This window comes from Maylandia zebra, linkage group LG7, assembly GCF_041146795.1.
Source record: "Maylandia zebra isolate NMK-2024a linkage group LG7, Mzebra_GT3a, whole genome shotgun sequence".
NCBI classification, from domain to species: Eukaryota; Metazoa; Chordata; class Actinopteri; order Cichliformes; family Cichlidae; genus Maylandia; species Maylandia zebra.
This window is the reverse complement of record NC_135173.1, coordinates 9,982,525-10,001,470: the sequence shown is the minus strand read 5'-3', so window position 1 is coordinate 10,001,470 and position 18,946 is coordinate 9,982,525. Positions and strand designations below refer to the sequence as shown.

The 18,946-nt window shown below is 41.9% G+C and overlaps 1 protein-coding gene across 2 annotated transcripts in view; it reads left to right on the top strand.

The window, feature by feature from the left end:
• Positions 1–4,725: 4,725 nt before the first annotated feature.
• Positions 4,726–18,946, top strand: part of mafb (MAF bZIP transcription factor b) — a 52,975-nt gene continuing 38,754 nt past the window's right edge. Inside the window, exons 1-2 of one of the 2 annotated variants that reach the window (XM_004553348.3) lie at positions 4,726–6,116; positions 12,932–13,002. In XM_004553348.3, coding sequence (XP_004553405.1) covers positions 5,140–6,116; positions 12,932–12,959 — 1,005 coding nt within the window. In that variant the 5' untranslated portion in view covers positions 4,726–5,139 and the 3' untranslated portion in view covers positions 12,960–13,002. Of the gene's footprint in view, positions 6,117–6,436; positions 7,556–12,931; positions 13,003–18,946 lie in introns of those variants that run through there. The other variant, XM_004553347.3, reaches the window with a different exon arrangement.

Below are 18,946 nucleotides of genomic sequence, written 5' to 3'. Positions count from 1 at the left end.
TTTTTTAATTATTTTTCTTTCAATTCTTTCTACACACACATGCACACTCAAAGTGTGCATGTGTGTGAAGATGAGGGGGGGGGGGAAGGAGGACTCTTTGCAACTCATCTATGTATGATGGCACAGTTGCACTCTGACTAATGGGGAAACTCTTTATGTATATGAGTCACATTAATAACAACACGGAGTGGACAGTGTGGACATTAATAACAGTGTACAGTTGCAGAGAGCATATAGCGCAGTACATATACTAGAACAGCCACATCAATAATAACTCATAATCTCCAACTAGAACATGAATCATCATGCCATGTGGACACTGGAAGTCACACAGGCAAACCCTGTGTTCATGTAAACACCTAAAAATAGAAAATCACAGTCATTTGCCGCAAAAGGCTAAAATTGTCCCAGTGTGTCTCTCTCAGTTCAGCAGACTATTAGAAACCATTAGCTTTAAGGGGAAATGAATAGCTCATGCACACTGTATTGTTTTTGTTATTTACCTGCTTCTCCACATGCTGGGTGATGCACGGTGGGGCTAGTTAATGAGGCCAATAATGTAGCAGTGTGTGCCTAATGAGAGAAGATGAGCCCAGGTTCCATACAATTCACATTTAATTTTTGTGTATCTGTGTGTAAACATTATTACATTCCTGAACCAGGACTGTTGAATCCACAATTAACTACTTCACAGAAAACCTGCTACGTCCGGCGTCACGTATTTGTGTGCTGAAAAAGCCTTTAAAAATCATCAGCGCACAGACTGCGCTGTCGGCACACTACCGATATCCTACTCAAACTGCACTTGACATTTTGCTGTTTTTTTTTAACATATATGATAGAAGTGTATCCCATGTTGCACAGAGCCAGAGAGCTGATGAGACCGCTTAGACGACGCCTGTGATGTCCACCTGCTGTGAGAGACAATAACCAGATGTGAAGAGGAGAGTTTGACACATGCAAGTCTGCTCATTGTGGCTAATTACCAGGCTGAAGCATCTTTCTGTCAGCCACAGAGCCACACAGAAAGGGTGCTACAGTACACGCTGCTTTTTTCCCCCCCCCTAATCAAATTCATCCACCCGGGTGAAGCCGAAACTCGTGTTTACTTGTGCTGGATTCTCAAAAATCTTCACCGCCATCTGAGTTCAAACAGCAGAAATAGACTGAAGAAAAACAACAAAGCAACCTCACTTATATCAGGATGCCCTGTCTGTCTTGATATAACAAACTCACTTGTTGAGGGCCTGCTTCTTCACGATCAACCTGGAATATTTTTTTAGCTTATCAAATCCCCGCACTAACCAACAGTTATAGCAGCTATCTGCTTCCTGAGCAGGTAAGTGAATTGAAAGGGTTGTAAAAGTCTGATTAACTCAGGGCTGGGGAGCTGGGTAGTCAGATAGTGGATGGGGAAATGGCGACCGAGACCGTTCTGTCAGATGTTCCTCTTTGCAAATATGCCACCGTGTTTCTGTGATGTGGAAGCTTATTATCTTATTAAGCATTCTTTTATTTCCCCCTATAAAACACTGGCAAAGGGAAGCGTGGAGCTCTTCTTGCTTCTCCTTGTAATAGCTTCTCACGGCTCCTCATTCTATTACAAAAGATACAACGGTTAGTTAAGACCCCACGAAACATTTCATTTTCTTTCCCTCTAATTAAATGTGTCTCAGATGAGCCCACTGAGCCCACTTGTCGGGTTGTCCTCCATTTGGAGTGCCACCAGAGTTTAATATATGGCATTAAACAGGGATTGAGGATGAAAATGAAGCCTACCTCCCATTGGGAATGTAATGGATGATTAGAAGACATAATCTTAGTAATACAGAAATCCTTTAGTTTCTGTCATTTTATTTAAGTTACTGTCTTTTAAATGTGGTAATGACTTTGGCTATTTTTGGCACAGTTAAAATTTCAACACTGAGGTTATAAAATTCATATTTTGAAAATGCATAGAGTGCATGTAATGAGTTTCTCCCCCCCAAATTTCTCATTTAAATGAATATACTGCAGGGGTTTTGTACATGGTTTTTCTATGTGTTGTGTGAAAATGATGTTTTTGCATGATATTTTGGAGACACAACTAGCCTCGTCTTCTCCAAATAGGTACAGCTGAGCAAGCATATAAGCAAACCATTTCTACTGTAGCAAAGCACGAAACAACCACATGAACATTATCTGTAAATGCAGAACGGGAAGGAACCTCAGAGGCAAACAAAAGGTTAACGTGCTGAAAATAAAAAGTGAGGTCTATTGCAACATGCACATAAGTCATACTGTAATGAGGATGTTTTAAATAGATGTAACAATTAGTAAAGTCACTGTACCAGTAAATCATAAGGAAGTCCTGGAGCACTGGCTATCAGTTACCCAGAATGCCTCAGTGTTCTCCTGGGGTTAAACTCTGAAAGGTCAGACGTTGTCTCATTTACAGTTTCTGTAGCTTCCAAATGTAGGCGACGGACAATTAACACGAAGCTGGGTTGTAAACGTTAGGCTGCGACAATGGCATTTGTAACACACACAAAAATGTTTTGTAAAAGCCTCCGAGAGTTCAATGTTTCATTCTTTAATGTATTTAAAGCTATTGATGAGGTTTAAGCATTTCATGCTCTCAGTGGGACACTTAAACTTTGACTGGAAGGAGACACTTGTGTTCATTTTATCTGCACTTAATTCATTTGGAGAAACTAGTAGGAGCCAATCCTGTAGTGTGTTTTTATTATTCTATAGTCAAACATGGGATTACGGTATAACGTTTAAATTCATGTGCTCTTAACTTTCCTCTCCACTTACACTGTGTGCAAAGCAATCTTTTATGATATACACTTATGTGGACCCCCTGTATTGTGTGTGTGTGTGATGTAACAAAGACGGCAGTAAACTTCGTGTGTATGAAACTCCAAAGGGAGGCAGAAAGTGATGCACACAGGACTATTAGCCCTCAGTAATGCAGTTGATGCATTGGCTCTAGTCTTCTTATTAACCCTTGAGACTCCAGGCAGATAAATCCTGGTTTAAGAGATCTGGCAAACCCAGAGCTCACGCAGCAACTTGTGTCTACTGTTGCATCAACTACAGATCTGCCCAGACTCGTATATGACTGGAGCAGCTCTCTGTAACCACACATATTTTGAGCATTCAAGCTTATCTTAAATGCAAAATTCTAATTTTTATTCACTGCCTCATTTTGAACTTTCTTACAACCCTTGATTGTAAGATCGTTTTCTACATAGCTACTATTCTATAGGACACTGAGAGGGTGTAATGCCATTACAGTGGTTCAAAGACCTAAAAATGGCTTCACCTTAAACATAAAAGCAAATATTCATTGTTGTTAATTTAATGTTTGCTTCCTGTATGGTCCTGCCAGTCTGAAATTTACACTCAAGCAGCAAAAGCATGTAGCAGCATCAGATGGGACATCTCATCTAGCTAATATTTATTCAAAAGCATCAGAAGGGCCCCTGATGTGTGCTGTAATGAATAAAACACGATGTTTATCCTTCCTGTTTAACGTTAAGTCCCCATGAACAGTCACGGGGACCAAGAGAATATTTACTTGTGTTGGGACACCGGGGAGTTGGATTATCTGCTGGCGGCTTTGTAGTTTTCTGAAGTTTCCCCGTGTGACATGTTCCAGGGAGAGTGCTCTTATTTACTCTCCGGTCCTGTGTGTATAGCCCTGCTCATTGTTTGTTCTTATGTGCCACCACTCCTGAGGACTGCGCTTCAGGAGAGAAAGAGGCGTACAAGGAGATAGAGAAAGGCCCGCTAATGCTGTGATCATTACATGGGAGGACACAGATGAAGATGTTGTCATTGCAGACTGTTTCACAAGAAAAGGATTTGATATTGACTTGCATTTAGTGTAAATGCTTTATCGCTTGACATGTATAAGAAAATGGGTTTACACCGCCTGATAAGAGTCGCCTGCAGTATCTTTTTGCACCGAATGGTGGCGACATTGGGTTTCCAAACAGTGTAGACGAGCCAGACCCGTGCCGTGCTCTTTTCAAACTGTTTCGCCTTCTTACTCAACCTCCCGATTCGTGTCATCTATTTCTGCGATTAGACTAAGAAAAGAGTGTGAACAATTAACGTGACGCTCATTTTGCAAATGTTTTTTTTTTCCATACAATTACTTTGTGTTTGAGCTGAGAGTTAAAACGGTAGGTAGTGTGTAAGAAGAGTTGGAGATTTATTCGCTTATTAACAAGAAACCTGTGAAATAAATGGGATAAATAACTAATTCAAAAGTCTATACAAGGTTTTACATGCGGCCAGGGTCAAGAAGGTTTGTCTAATTAGTGTTTAAGAAGAGAGGCTGTAATAAATCTGACATAATTCGACTTGAAATATTTAAGTTGGTTAAGTGAAAAAATGAAAAAATAACTTAAATGTCAAAAATGCGCTACAGACCAGTTTAATTTATCGTTAAACTCTTAAGCGTAATTTGTTTTCTTTTGCTTGCTTTATTTTCATACGCATGCTAGAAAAAAACATTTAAATGAATATCAGGTTTCGTGTGTAAATTTGTGTATGGACTTGGACGGTCCGAAAACTTCGTTTCTTTACTATTATGCTAATTACGTCCCGGGATCGCGCTGCTCATTGGCTGAGTCTCAGTCAATTTCATATTTCAGTCCTGACGTCAGGGCGCCTATAAAACTAAGCAATGCTTTTTAACTCGTCGGCTGACTGATCCCTTAGAAAAAAAAAATCTATCAATCCTTGGGTGGAGTTTTTTCCCCCGTCTCCACAAGGCAACTATTTGCCCGGGACACGAACGTGAACCTCCTCAAATTGGCGCACTAATCCTAAAAGGAGCCATGAAGTGTTAAACGGTAGAAACGGAGAGAGCGGCGCTCAGATACCCGCACGCTGGGAGAGAGGGAGGAAACAGCGCTGCTCCAATGCGTCTGTGCAACACAGACTGAAGAGAGAGAGAAAAAAAAAAACTTATCGACTCACAAAACCTGAACCTGCGCTGCGCAATTAGTGCGAGAAAATTCACTTTTTCCTCCGGTTTTGAAGAAAATAAATAAAGAAATCAAGCTGGCTCAGTGCGTGTCTCAGCAGCCCACTTTGACAGGTGCTCCTCACCCCCTTTGGAGGACTGTCAACAGCAAGAGGATGGCATCAGAGCTGGCAATGAGCAACTCCGACCTGCCCACCAGTCCCCTGGCCATGGAATATGTTAATGACTTCGATCTGATGAAGTTTGAAGTGAAAAAGGAGCCGGTGGAGCCCGATCGCAGCATCAACCAGTGCAGCCGCCTGGTCGCCGGGGGATCCCTATCTTCCACCCCGATGAGCACGCCTTGCAGCTCGGTTCCCCCTTCTCCAAGCTTCTCGGCGCCCAGTCCGGGATCAGGGAGCGAACAGAAGGCGCACTTGGAGGATTTCTACTGGATGACCGGGTACCAACAGCAGTTGAACCCCGAAGCTCTGGGTTTTAGCCCGGAGGACGCCGTAGAGGCGCTGATCAGCAGCAGTCATCAGCTCCAGACCTTCGATGGCTATGCCAGAGGGCAGCAGTTCGGCGGCGCAGCCGGCGCGGGGGGCGCAATGGCCGGGGAGGAGATGGGATCAGCGGCCGCAGTGGTGTCCGCGGTTATCGCTGCAGCCGCAGCTCAGAACGGGGCTCCCCACCACCACCACCATCATCACCACCACCACCACACAGGGGCACACCACCCCTCCTCCGGGTCTCAGTCCAGCGGCGGCCCGGGGGGAAACCACCAACACCTGCGCTTGGAAGACCGGTTCACGGACGAGCAGCTGGTGACCATGTCGGTGCGGGAACTGAACCGGCAGCTGCGGGGGGTCAGCAAGGAAGAGGTGATCCGTCTGAAACAGAAGAGGAGGACGCTAAAGAACAGAGGCTATGCCCAGTCCTGTCGGTACAAGCGGGTCCAGCAGCGGCACGTTCTGGAGGGAGAGAAGACGCAACTCATGCAGCAGGTGGACCACCTCAAGCAGGAGATCTCCCGGCTGGCCAGGGAGAGGGACGCCTACAAGGAGAAATACGAGAAGCTGATCAGCACCGGCTTCAGAGAAAACGGAGGATCCAGCAGCGACAACAACCCTTCTTCCCCGGAGTTTTTCATGTGAGTCCCGGCGCTGAAAAGTTTTAATAAGCGAACCTCACCAAAAAAAAAAAAAAAAAAGAAAAGAAAAAGAGTTTGCGCGCAGCTAAAATAGGTTTTGTGTGATTGTGTTGAAGCTGCTTTTAGTTAAAGACTAAACCAGTTTTTCCCAATTTGTGTCATTTTAAAAGTATATTGTTTCAGAAACCCAGATTTGTTTTGTTTTGTTTGTTTTTTACTTTCTAAAGAATACAAATTAGGAAAGGACTCTGGTTAAAAATACAGTACCCATACATTTTTTAAAAGGATTTTTCTCCACTTTGTGATGTTTGCCTTTATAGACACTGCATAAACTTACCATCCTGCTGCGACCCATCGCATAGCCTTCCTCCTGCGCCTCATCCATCCTGTTCCCTTTAAACCCATATTTGTTTTGTGAATTAAAACAAAGAACTTTTCAGACTCAACAGCTTTATTTGATGTGATTTTGATTTTGTTTGGTTGTTTAAAGTCACTCTGTTTTAATATGCTTTACTTCATTTCATGTCATTCATCCTGTCTGGTGAAAAATATCCAAACTGCGCCAAAGTTTGGAGAGACTTGTGTGAGTTAAATGAAGCCATGCATGCTGGTCATGTACGGATTGTTTGTTTGTTTTTTCTTCTTTTTCTGTTTTTGTTTTTTTGTTTTTTTATTCTACCTTTTTGTGAACTTGTGTATAATTGTATTATACCGTGACTGCATTGCTCAGTTTCACTATCATTTTGATTTTTTTTAATATGTAAAACAAGTGAACAGGGCTATTTATGCGCCTCTTTTCTTTAATGAAAGTTCACCGCGTTTTCGACCCTTTCAACATTTTATTGGCTTCTTTTGGAGCCTTGTGTGTGGGGGGGGGGAGTGAAAGGGGACTTCATGTAAAGCAACAATGTGCTCAGTATTGATTTTTTCTGTTAGGCAATATGGCATCAAGATGAGCAGCATCTGCATATTTATTATAAACAATAATTATAACATTTCCAACACTAGCACTAAAATTATTGCGATCAACAAGTGGAGCTGAAGATAAAAACAAAGCAGATTTCCTGAAAATATGTGGAGGACGAGCTACTTTATGCAACAAATGATCTTTGTCTTGTAGAAGTTCACTGTTCATGTGTTTTCCTTTCATTTAAGGAGGCTGATTAAGTTCACTCGGAGCCCTATGGGTCTTTTTTCCTCTTTATTTTCTGATAAACACACTGTGAACTGTTTGGAAATTGAAGTTTAAGGTTCCCCCGGTGTTGCAGAATATTTAAGGAAAAGCATCAAGCAGCCATTCGTCTTTTTGTGACGCCCTGATTATCTGTTCTGTTAGAAACTGAACAGGACAGGTAAAAGGCACACGCCCTGTTCACTTTAAAAAGCTGAATCTAATGTTACCATTCGTCAATAAACCTCCATGAATGGAAACAAATGCACCTTCCTGATGATGTTCGTTTTTCTTCTGTTCAGTTTTACTGCTTGTTTGTCTCTGTGTCTTTGAGGCGACGCCACACACTGAGGCTTGTAACGAATCCGAATTTCCTCTGCGGGATTGCAATAACAAAAGCATCTCTTTCATAAACGTGTTGTTTGCTTGGAAGCCGTGTAATTATCGCAGCTCCCAAACATCAAGTAGACTGCGTATATTCCAACTTTGTGATCTGGTTCAGTTTATCCATGTGTTTTCCTCTAAATGCGGTTTTATCTTTTTTTAATTTTTATTATTTTTAAATTATCTTGGCAAATAATTTTAAGGGGTTTCTTTTAATGGCTTTTGCTTTTTTTTTTTTTGCTTTTTTTCTTTGCTTTTTTTCTTCTTCTTTTTTAGAAAAAAATGACGGCCTTCACCTGTTGCGTATTTAAAGACAAAATCTTCTTGTTCTTTTTAAGCGTGTGTGAAAATGAAAAAATAGCGCTCAGTTTTTCTTATATAATTTTTCGTTTTTCGCCCTGTGGCCTGATATCTGTGCTGCAGGTCACCTGCAAACGCTCAGTTAATGATTGATTTTAGAGTAAACTTGCACTTTTCACTCGGTACATGTGCACTTGTTGAACATTGCCTGTGGAAGGGTTTTAATTCAGATCGACCGCAGATAAAGCGCTGCGTGGCAAACGTGATGCATTTAGTCGTGTGTGCAGGCAAATGTGCGATTGAACACAAACATGTCGCAATTTTTTTCTCTGACGTGTCATTTGCCAGTCCACAATAATTCCGCAGTTTTGCATATTTTTTCTTTTCTTTTTGGAAATCAAATCACGCCTCATATTTTTAACCAAACAAATTTTTTTTGAAATGCCTCACTTTCATTTCTCTGAAAAAAAAAATCCTTCGACTTATGACATAAAAATGCTGAAAAGATTGAATTAAAGGCACAGGAGACACCCGGGGGGTAATTTGATTTGCTAGCGAGTGACAGGTCTTGTAGCCCTCCAACCTGCCGGCAAATGTGGCCTGGGACGCCTTTCCTTCCCGATGAAGTCGGTGCATCCCTAAGAGGAGTATGGCTGCTATAAAAGCTGCATGGGGTCTGGTTCAGGCTCCCATACAAGGTCACTACAATGCATGCTGCTGGAAATCTTTGTGGTTGTGTGTGTGTGCATGTGTGTGTGTGTGTTTGCGCATGGGTGTATGTAGAGAAGTGCTACTGGGTTGTCCCTCTGAGGGACCTTTTGACAGAGTGTGTGCAGACTAGGAAAAGTGTCCATCTCGTGGAAACCTTAAAATGCACCACAGTGGTGAATGTTTCAGTGTCGGGCTGAAAACAAAGACTGTGGACTGTGTATTTGGTTCTAAGTCTCACTTGTACAACAGTGACACTGTCACCTGGCTCATATGGATTCCATGAAAGCCTGGAGTGAGGGACAAGATGGCAAAGCATGATCCACTCATGCCTGAAGGAAGGATTTTCTCTGTGATTAAAAGAGAGTGAGAGACAGGGATGGGGCCCAAGGAGGAGAGAGAGAGAGAGAGAGAGAGCAATACAGAGGAGAGGGAGGAGAGAGAGAGAGAGAGATATGCTGGCTGCCTTCCTGCTCCTTTCAGATGATAAACGATCAGAGATGCATCCTAGCTGAGAGGAGACGGCCTTTTAGTGAGCATGTGTCCACTAATTTATGGCCCTCCTATCTGATTAGGTCAATATAGTGTGCTATTTAATTACATTTGTGTTATAACCTAGAACTGGAGATACTATACTTCTTTCATGTCACCCCTTTCTTATGTGAGCCTGATAGGATTAGCGAGGTTTCCTCTGGACTTTGCTCAGGACGGCTCTACCTGTTTGTACAACAACAGTTTTGTGAATTTGTTAAGTAGCAGATCGAGGGCCGCTTTTGTGTCACGGTTCGCAGGCTTCTAGGGTTTGTGCTCCGGCATCAATGCGTAAGAAGGATAAAACGGAAAATTGCTGATCGTTGTAGGGCTGTGGAAATTGTGTGGGATGCCGGTTGTTTGTGGGTGTGTTTTGACCTCTAGACACACCGAGGGGCTGCGGGATTTAGTAGTACTGATTCACTTCCTGTTTTGGAGGAGGACAGAATGCACAGGAAACAACAATTCAGGGCTTCCTTCTCACTTCTCAGCAGCCGTAATCACTGCTTCTTTCGCTGTGTTTTGCTTCCTCTGTTATTTGCACAGCATGAAAAAGTGTGTACACGCACCATATAGACACTCCACGTTATTAATCTTATCAGTATGAACTGTAATTCTGTTCTCTGGCCCAGCATATTGACTTCTTCACTGTGATCATTTGCAGTCTGTCCAATGATTAGGTTATTAAAGATAATGTAGTTGTCTGCTGTCACAATATTGGACTCTCTTTCAGGTCAACTATGGGAAATCACTCTGAAATTTATCAGTATTGACATTTAAATCATCATCATGTACTTTGCTTTAATGTCTCAGAATTAATAGGACAAAAGGATATGCACAGTGGTTAGTGTCTGTTCGTGTGAGTGCTCAATAACCTGCCTGCATTGTCTTTTATGTGACCTTGTTGCGGAAGCGTGTATGTATGCTTTAAGGGAGGGTGGTAAATCTGTAAGAATGAGTCGTTGTGTCATGAAATTCAGATATTTGTAGTCTTCATTGTGTAATGCTAAAAATAAGAAGCTATGCATTTAATCTTTTTTTGTAGTAAAATAAAATTGCAATTAATTTAAGAACAACACAGTTAAAGTTCAAGCCCTTGCAGTAGATCTTTACAGTTGTACCTGTGTTTGTTTTTCATAATGTAAAAATATATGTTATCATTTCATTCAGAGCTATCACCAACCACTGACTTAAAACAAACAAAAAAGCTGCTCTTTTACTAAAATAATGTTAGGATTGCATGTCTCTGCATGTCTCATTCATTCAGCACAGCAACACGGCAGTTTTTACGTGTGCACGTTCATTCTCTGTCATTCCCCTGCGAACGCTTCCTTCCCAAGCGTGGCAAACCCCTGAAAAGGGTTAAAAACATTTTCGCATTCACAAGAGGAAACAATTTCAATCTCTCCTACTCATTCCGCATCTGCATCACTCCACACGATAAACATTTACATTTAAAGTGATTTAAATCGGCTGCCTTTATGCTCCTCTGTGGTCCGTCCATCATCTAGACCCGCAGTGCCCGAGCTTCTCTTCCTCTCTCACCCTCTCGCAGTGTCCTGAGTTATGTCATTTATTTAAAAAGCTTAATAATTTAACTTGTCCGTCCTGTCACAGCTATGCATGTGGTAAAAAAGCAACGGCTGTAAAACGTTGGTGGTGTTTCCTGTGAATGTTTCTGATTGGCTTTGCATGCTTGTATTTTTTTCCACAGGCCAAATACAATCATGGGCAGAGTGACTGAAATGTGATTGTGTGGATCCAAATCTACAGTGTTGCGCGTTAAATTGAGACAGCTTTAAATGCAGAGATGCAAAAGAATGTGCTTATAGACACTGGAGTAGATTTGCATTTGCTTATGGAGGAAGCTGTCCTCAGAATGCATAACTAAAGGGCAATAGATGAAAGCTAATTATGATTTAATTATAGGGGATCACAATATTCTGACTTGCAGATAAACATAACTGAGGCTGTGTTGATGTTTTCAACAGTGAGTTGAGTTTCAGGGCACAGAGTCAGTGAAGTGGTGTGTTTTGGACCGCGGCGAACGTGGTTTCGGGGAGGGGGGGTGTTTGACAAGTGAGTGCATTATGCGACTGTGTGGGTGGGTGTGTGAGAAGCTGTCTGTGTGCATGTTTAGGTCTGGCTATGCATGAGTTTGTTTTATGCAGGGTGGAGCTGGAGCCGAGCCCGACCCCTGTGTGTTTTACCTGCATCTCAATGAAGCAAGAGGTGATTTACCCTTCTGCTGCAGCCACTTCTCTGTCTGTCTCTCTCTCCCTGTCAGTCCAGCAGACATTGATCTCTTTGCCAAGCAAGGTGACCGACAGTGTTTTCAGCTCTTCCAAACTCTCTGCTTTCCCTTTCATTTGTACCTGGGAAAGGCCTTGACCCCACACGTTGCCGCTATGTGTGTTGCCTTCTGCACATGGACCTCCCTTGTACAAAGCCCTGTTTGCATGTGTGTGTCAGTGCGTGTCTGTTTGAGTTGGAAAGTGGACGTGCATGTCGACGCTATGTGTCTACGTGTTTCTGACCCTGTGCCTAACCAGCTCTGTGTTTACTTTCATGAACAGGTGCATGCAGTTCTTTGCAGATTCACCCAGATGTACAGCAGTTTATTTAAACTGCTGTACATCTGGGAGTCTCTCCATACTTTGGTGCTTTTTAAGGTCTTCTCTGTGCTGCAGGTCTATAACTGGGAGCTGCTTCATACCCGAACGCGTCAGAGTTCATTTGGTGCCAGTGTGAATCGGATTACAGGGAAATGAATGGCTTTCATTGTTGCTTAAAGATGGATTGAGGGGCATTAAACATCCTTCTTTTGCCTCATTTCTCACTCTCAGAAGCAAAAAGGTTTTTTTTAGTTTTTTTTTTAGTGTGATTCATTACTCAGGTTTCCTTTATTCACCCTCATCGCTGCCGTGTCTTCATATAATGTCCACAGGTGTGCAGATCATGCATGCATATGTTTGCAAAAATATGCAAATACCCTGCTGTGGGACACCTATAAACACTGATGAATGTAAGCATGACCTAATGTAGGATTTTATCGTTTATGATACATCTAATTATATTCTAATGAAATTATTTGCAAAAAAAGAAGCCTAAATTTGGATAGTTTTATGAAGAATGGAGTAGAAATTAAATTATAGGAGATTACAAAATAGTTTGAAAAATATTATAACAATGTGAACTGCAGTGATTTCCTTTTTGTATTAAACTGTTCTGTGCATACAGTTTTTTTTTGTATATGTTATTAAAATAATTAAGTTACGTCTCATTGTCAGCATATTTGAATGCATCGGTCTGTATCCATGGTTTAGTAAACGAGCTGGATAAAAACTGCTTCAATTTAAACCTTTTATTCAAATCTACTCCTGATGTTTAACTGATCAAAATATCCCTGCATTTAACACATTAAATACAAATAAAAAAACTAATATGAATAAAAATTAGCTCAGAATCACTTGATATTATTTTAGTAACATAACAGGTTGGTTTTGGGGAACTGTACGAGCACCTCATATTCATTATTCAGTCACAGCATTACCGGTTTTCTAAGCCGACTGAAATTACCCCTGACTTTTACAGTCATTGCCAGTTTTGGGAACCAGATAGCCATTACTTAATGTCGGAAATATGTTGTGTTTACATCAGTGTGCACTTCTGTTTCATCAAAAAAGTGTGTTAATGTTTCGTCCTGTTTTGTTTTTTGCAGGACGTCAAGAAAATTCCTCCATCTGTGATAGAGAGCTGTGCCCTCTCGGCCCCGCCACCCTGGAGTCTGAGGTAACTTGATGCTCATCTTTGACACTTTCAACAAAAACAACATCTTTAAAACATTTTTTGCTGTTTTTGATGCAAGGTGAAAATAAAATTTAAATTTAAATTTTAATGATTGGTGGCACTGGAGACTAAATCCTCCTGCAGATATAAACTAAATACAGACCATGTTCTTACTAAGATTTTAATGATACAGCTTTCAGTAGCCATTAAATATCCGCAGCAATAATTAGTTATTGTCCAAATTCTAGAGTTATACAAAAAGGTCTCAGGATTAATCTCCTTTACTCACAGGTTTCAGCACAAAACAAAATAGATTTAAAATGAAAAGAAATGCATCAAGTAAAACATTAATTATAAACAATAACCATACTAGAGAGCTGCTTATGCATTGTTTTAACTCCTGAAAGCTCTTTATGTTTTATTACATTATTGTAGAGAAGTAGAAAAGTTGAAAGCTACTATAATATTTCTGTTACCTGCTTTGTGCTCTTAATTGAAGCACTTTAAATACAGACAGGATCTCCTGATAAAAACTATTGAAACTTCAAATCTTTAGATCTGATCAGTATTTTGATAATCAATATTTCAGTTCATCTAAAAGGTTCATCTTTGCATCAGATATTAGGTAAAATGATTTGCTTTAACAAGGAAAGCAGACACCTGCTGATTATCATTATTTCTCACTTCACAACCAAACTCATCACTCTCTCACAGCATCCATTGCATGCGATGTTTGGCATCACTGTGTTGGGGCTCTGACAGTGCTGCTTGAATGACGGAGGGGTGACATGCACCGAACTCATGGGATGAGACCAAAACCTTTCACCTCTGTCTTGACCCCCTGACTTCCTGTGTCCCCCTCTGCTCACTCTGCAGAGACAGACACTATACAGTATTTTTGTTTTGTTTTGTTTTATTTCTGGCAGATACACAGATGGAGGGATGTGGGATTGATGGAGTGAGTGAGGGATAGCGAAGACTAGATTTTATACTGTGACACTTGTAGTAGGAAAACAGAGGCTATAAAAGCAAAAAAAAAAGGAAGGATAGATGAAAGGAACTGAGAAAAACTTAAGACTGAAGGTAAGAAACTGTGGAAAGTGTGGCGCCTGCTTTTGAATGCAGACACACACGCCGGGACGAGAGGACAGAAGGAGGTTAGGAGGCGAGGTAAGGGAGGAACGCATGGCGGGAGGGCTCCTGGTCGTGGATGCAGACAGACAGGCAGGGAAACCAGAGGAAGGCGGTGACCTTCTCTGCTGCTGGAGGATCGAAGGCTTTATTTAAAGGCCTGGTCAATGCTGGGTGCTGCTGAGGTATCAGCCTCGCAGCCAGGCGACTCATCACCACTGTAATACAACTCTCTAATGCTAACCCCCCCTCCCACTCTCTCTCACACACACACACACACACACACACACACACACACACACACACACACACACACACACACACACACACGCACAGGACGGGACACTCTCTGGACACCTCAGGTTTTACCCTGTACAATCAGGAGGCTGGACAGAGGAAACTACCGCATCAGCATCAGCTAATTTTACCATGCAGCAGGCAGCACACTCTACTTTCTTCATGTGCTCAGCATTGTGAAGCGCACACCAGCTTTGCTTTTGACACACTCTCCATCACCGCCTGTTATTTTGCTCTTGACTGATAACGGCCGATGTGAACATTTTTAAATGTGAAAGCATGGCCGTAGCGTGGATGCAGGCGGGGAAAGAGTTAAAAGCTGACAGAATGCAGCCTGCTAAGGCAGGACTCGTGCATCTGTTGGTGTGAGCGGAGCACGTGTTTGCGTTTGCGCATGTGTGTGTGGCTGCAGCGCGAGGACACCTGCGTGCTTCAGCACTTTCTGGCTGTCGGGAGCTCTGAGGTCACAGGCAGAGGGAGTGGAGAGGGCACATTAGAGTAAGCTTCAGAGCCCCCACCCACACACCACGCCTCTGCCGTTTCTTCCCTCCCACCACTTCAACCCTCACTTTTCCTCCTTCTTCCCCCTGTTATCCCCTCTCCCCGTCATCCCTCCTCCTCTCCTCTTCCCGCTCACTCCGGCTCGCCTTCTCCTCATGGTGACGGGGTGAGTCAGCCACTCGGGGGGGAGGGGCCGCATAGGGGCAAGGTGCCTCTGTGGCTGACAGCAGGCAGGTCAGGTTTTTGTAGACATGGCAGAGGAGGAAGGACACGTGTGCACGCGGAAGCTTTAAGGTGCGAGTTTACGGTGAGGTAGTGAGCACATCTTTAAATGGACATATGGGGTGCATACGTAAAAACCCGAAAAGCTTTTGCAAAAGATGGTGGATATTACCAGTAAGGTTATAAAATAAGGTTGGCTGTTTATGAGAAAAATTAAATCGGTACATGGGCACAAAAAGTGATATGTTGTATCTCCTGATAACAATTCAATATTTTGCAGCACATATAGTAAAACCTGAAATCAAATCACCTTTTTCAGCTTCTCAGAAAACATTCTGGAGGAAATCTGTATTGAATTTTAAATTTAGATTAAGCACAACTTAATTTAAAGTTCAGGTGATTAACAGTGCAGTTCACTGTATGCCCCAACACTGAAGTGTCATTTATGAAACACTGAAGTTGTGTTGCACTCATTTGTCATCAGCAGCAAACGGGATTTTTTTTTTCCATCCACAGTTTGACACACTTCACTATCCTTCACTGCCTTGGATATATATAACTACTAGCTGCCTATAGTGAGACTCATTACAGTGTTAGAGTTTCGGTAGTGACACAGACGTCATCGCTCCATCCAGAAAATCCAAATGACAGTGAGGATATGAACAGGATGTATGCTCATTATTAGGCCTGGTCTGAAAAGAGAAGGGACCAAGTGGAACTGGGTCGGTGTTAGAAATAACAAAAAGACGAGAAATTTCACTCCGTGCAGTTGTAAAGACACACAAGACGAACACAGAATAGCCGTGTTTTAGATTCGGATTGTTTTTTCTAAAGCGTGTTTTTATTTCTAAGCCACAGATTAGATGCTACTTGATCAGGATAAAGTTTCACCCCCGAGCCAAACCTCTGAACATCAAGCCACTTTTCTTTTCAACTAACATTAATATATGAATTTTTTCTCCTTTGTTTCAGCTGTTTAAGCCTGATTTGTGTTGTTTTATTCAAACATAATTAGTTGTAAAGCTGTTACTGCTGCACGCATGTGTGTGTTTGTGTTTGAGCCTCAGAGCCACTGTTGTCCTCTGGTTGTTACTGTGTGTTCACAGCATGATTGAGAGTGGAACTTGCGATGAGCCGGAGGTTAGTGTGATATAATGTATTCCCCTGAATCACCGCAGCCAGCAGCCCAGGGCCTTCCTCTTGCCCGCAGCCTCCTTTTCCTTACACACACACCTTCCACACTCCCCTCGCATCACCGTCCTCTCCCTTTCTTCCCTGCGGTGACTACCCAGTGTTAGCTGCTTAGCACTGCACGCAGTGTCTAATTGAATTCCAACGCTTAGGCGTTAGCTCCTGATGCTATGTTAACACAGCACAATACTAACAATCCTCAGGACGTGTTCAACACTCTTCTTTTAATGAGAAAATTAGTGCTAAGCTCATTTTGGCAACACATGATTTATTCAAAGCTCCAAACTGTGTCTTCTGTATCCCCTAAAGGATCATTTTTATAGCCATCAGCAAATCAGCACTTCATATACACACATCGAGAACATGCAGAATATGTCTTGTGGATACGCCGCTGGTACACTTGTGTGTGCGTCTCCTCCTGCTTCTCATGCTTCCACTTGAGTGTATCCATTGTCGCTTATATAAATGTGTCTGCTGGTCTTTCTGCATCCATATTGCTGGCGATGCCGTCCATCCCCTCTCCCTGACACCTTCACTGTTATTCCCTGGCTCTCAAACATTAGCTCTGGGCTTTAATGGCACATATTTCCTGGGCCCGGCTGAAACGGGATGCATCTTCTCCTTGTTAGCTTGATAAATAACCAGGCTGCTGCGAAAGTGCTGAATTTTAGCTTTCAGCCTCTATTTTCTGCTGGATGACATTAATTTTAAGTGCTGAGAAGGAGCTAACTAATACAGACAAATAAATAAGGAGGTGGGAGGGAAGGTGCAGAGGTGCTGGAGTCAGTGCTGTCCCTCCCTTCCCCCCCTTTACCTGTTTACACACAGGCATTCATAGACGCAATATGCAAACCTGCAAAAATATACCATACACACAAATGGTGCAAAGTCAAGCAAGCGCACACACTCGGTTTCTCAATAGGCGCCTCTGTTGTTGCCCAAACTGTAAAATCAGCTTGTCCTGTTATAAGCACAGCTCCGGCAAAGTCAAATGTTTGACATATTGGAAGCAGATAGTTGGTCAGTCAATCAGTAAGGAAGATTGGCTTCATTCATCTCTATTTATTATTTGCATTTCTTATTTTCTCTTTCAGTGTTACTGATTTTTTTTGCAATATGGTGGGAAAGCTCCATCTGGAGCACAATGATCTGGATTAAACTGTATTTATGTGTATTCAGAGACAACAAAGCAGAATAATTAAGTAGTAATTTTTTTTAATTTTCTTTTTTAGAAAAGACCCCCAAAAATGGTTTCTAGCTTTAGTAGTTGGTACCGATGAGTTTTAAACTGTATCTTTTTATATCCCCTCTTGCTCTCTCAATTCCCATTATTAATGGATTGATCTGTACTGTTTGTTTTCATGATTGTTCTCTTGACATACAGCTATACACCTCAGTGTCAGTTGAACCTTTGTTAGCTATACCTGGTTTGCTCCTGAGAAGGTTAGAATAAAAGGTTAAAGATGAATCTAGTCATGTTTTACTTTTATCCTGATGCCTGTCCATTTTTTCTTCTTTTTTTTGCCGTCCTTTATTCTTTATAATTATTTTTAGCATTACATTTCCAGTTTTGCAATTTATGATGCAAAACTTCACTTTTGGAAAAACACACAACACAGGCATGGCATAAAGGTGTTTTACACCTGATTTATAAACAAAAAGCAAAGAGACATCAACCAAACACATGAGCCAGAAAAGCTTTAACGTGCAAAATTATTCGCATGTATTATATGTTTATCTTAAATGTTTTACTAGGAGGTTTTTTTCCCCCCCAAAATCGGTTTAAGCTGAGCACACACACACATACACACATGCACACACCATGAAGTGGCTGTGGCTTAGACACCTCATACATTATTTTAACAATGTATAGTGCAGTGAATAAAAAGGTCAGTGGTTGGGAACTAGCTTCATGTAACAATAAGATGCATGGACAGAGCGCTGCAGACCCTTCAGTCAGCATCTTGCAGCTGAGCGCTGTGAGGATGACACACATGCAAACTGGAGTGACAGATTCAACTCTAGGCTGTGTGTGTGTGTGTGTTCACCTAGTGTTGATGGGTGGCCACAATGAAACACTTTAAAACAATAAAGATGTGTGGGCTGTCAATGCTGATTGCACAAATTTCCCTTTTGCCCTTTGTATCACTTTGATAAATGTCTTTTATTATGGCATTTTAAAGCAAAAGAGGAGCAAAGATTTAGGTTTTTTTTAAATATATTTATTTATTTATTGTTAAGTGGTGCTTTTATTAGACCATTTCTATTTTTGTCACTATCAAAACACACTCTGTCCCTCTCTAGATGCAATGCAAGCAGTGCATGTTTCTGTTTGCAACGCAGGGCCTAATCTTAAGGGTGTATTTATCACATGCTGTCATGTTGTGGTCACATGACCACACGAACCACTGCCAGCAATTAAGGCTGATAAATCACTCATTTACAGCGAGCGAAGGAGGGACAGAGTTGGGTAAAGCGGAAACAAGCGAGTGATAAGAGAGAGGCAGAGGAATAATGGATCGCCTGTACCACTTCACAGAGATTTTCCTCTTTCATTTCTTTAACAGCATTGAATGTTTTTGTGTTCGGGCGTTGTATAAACTCT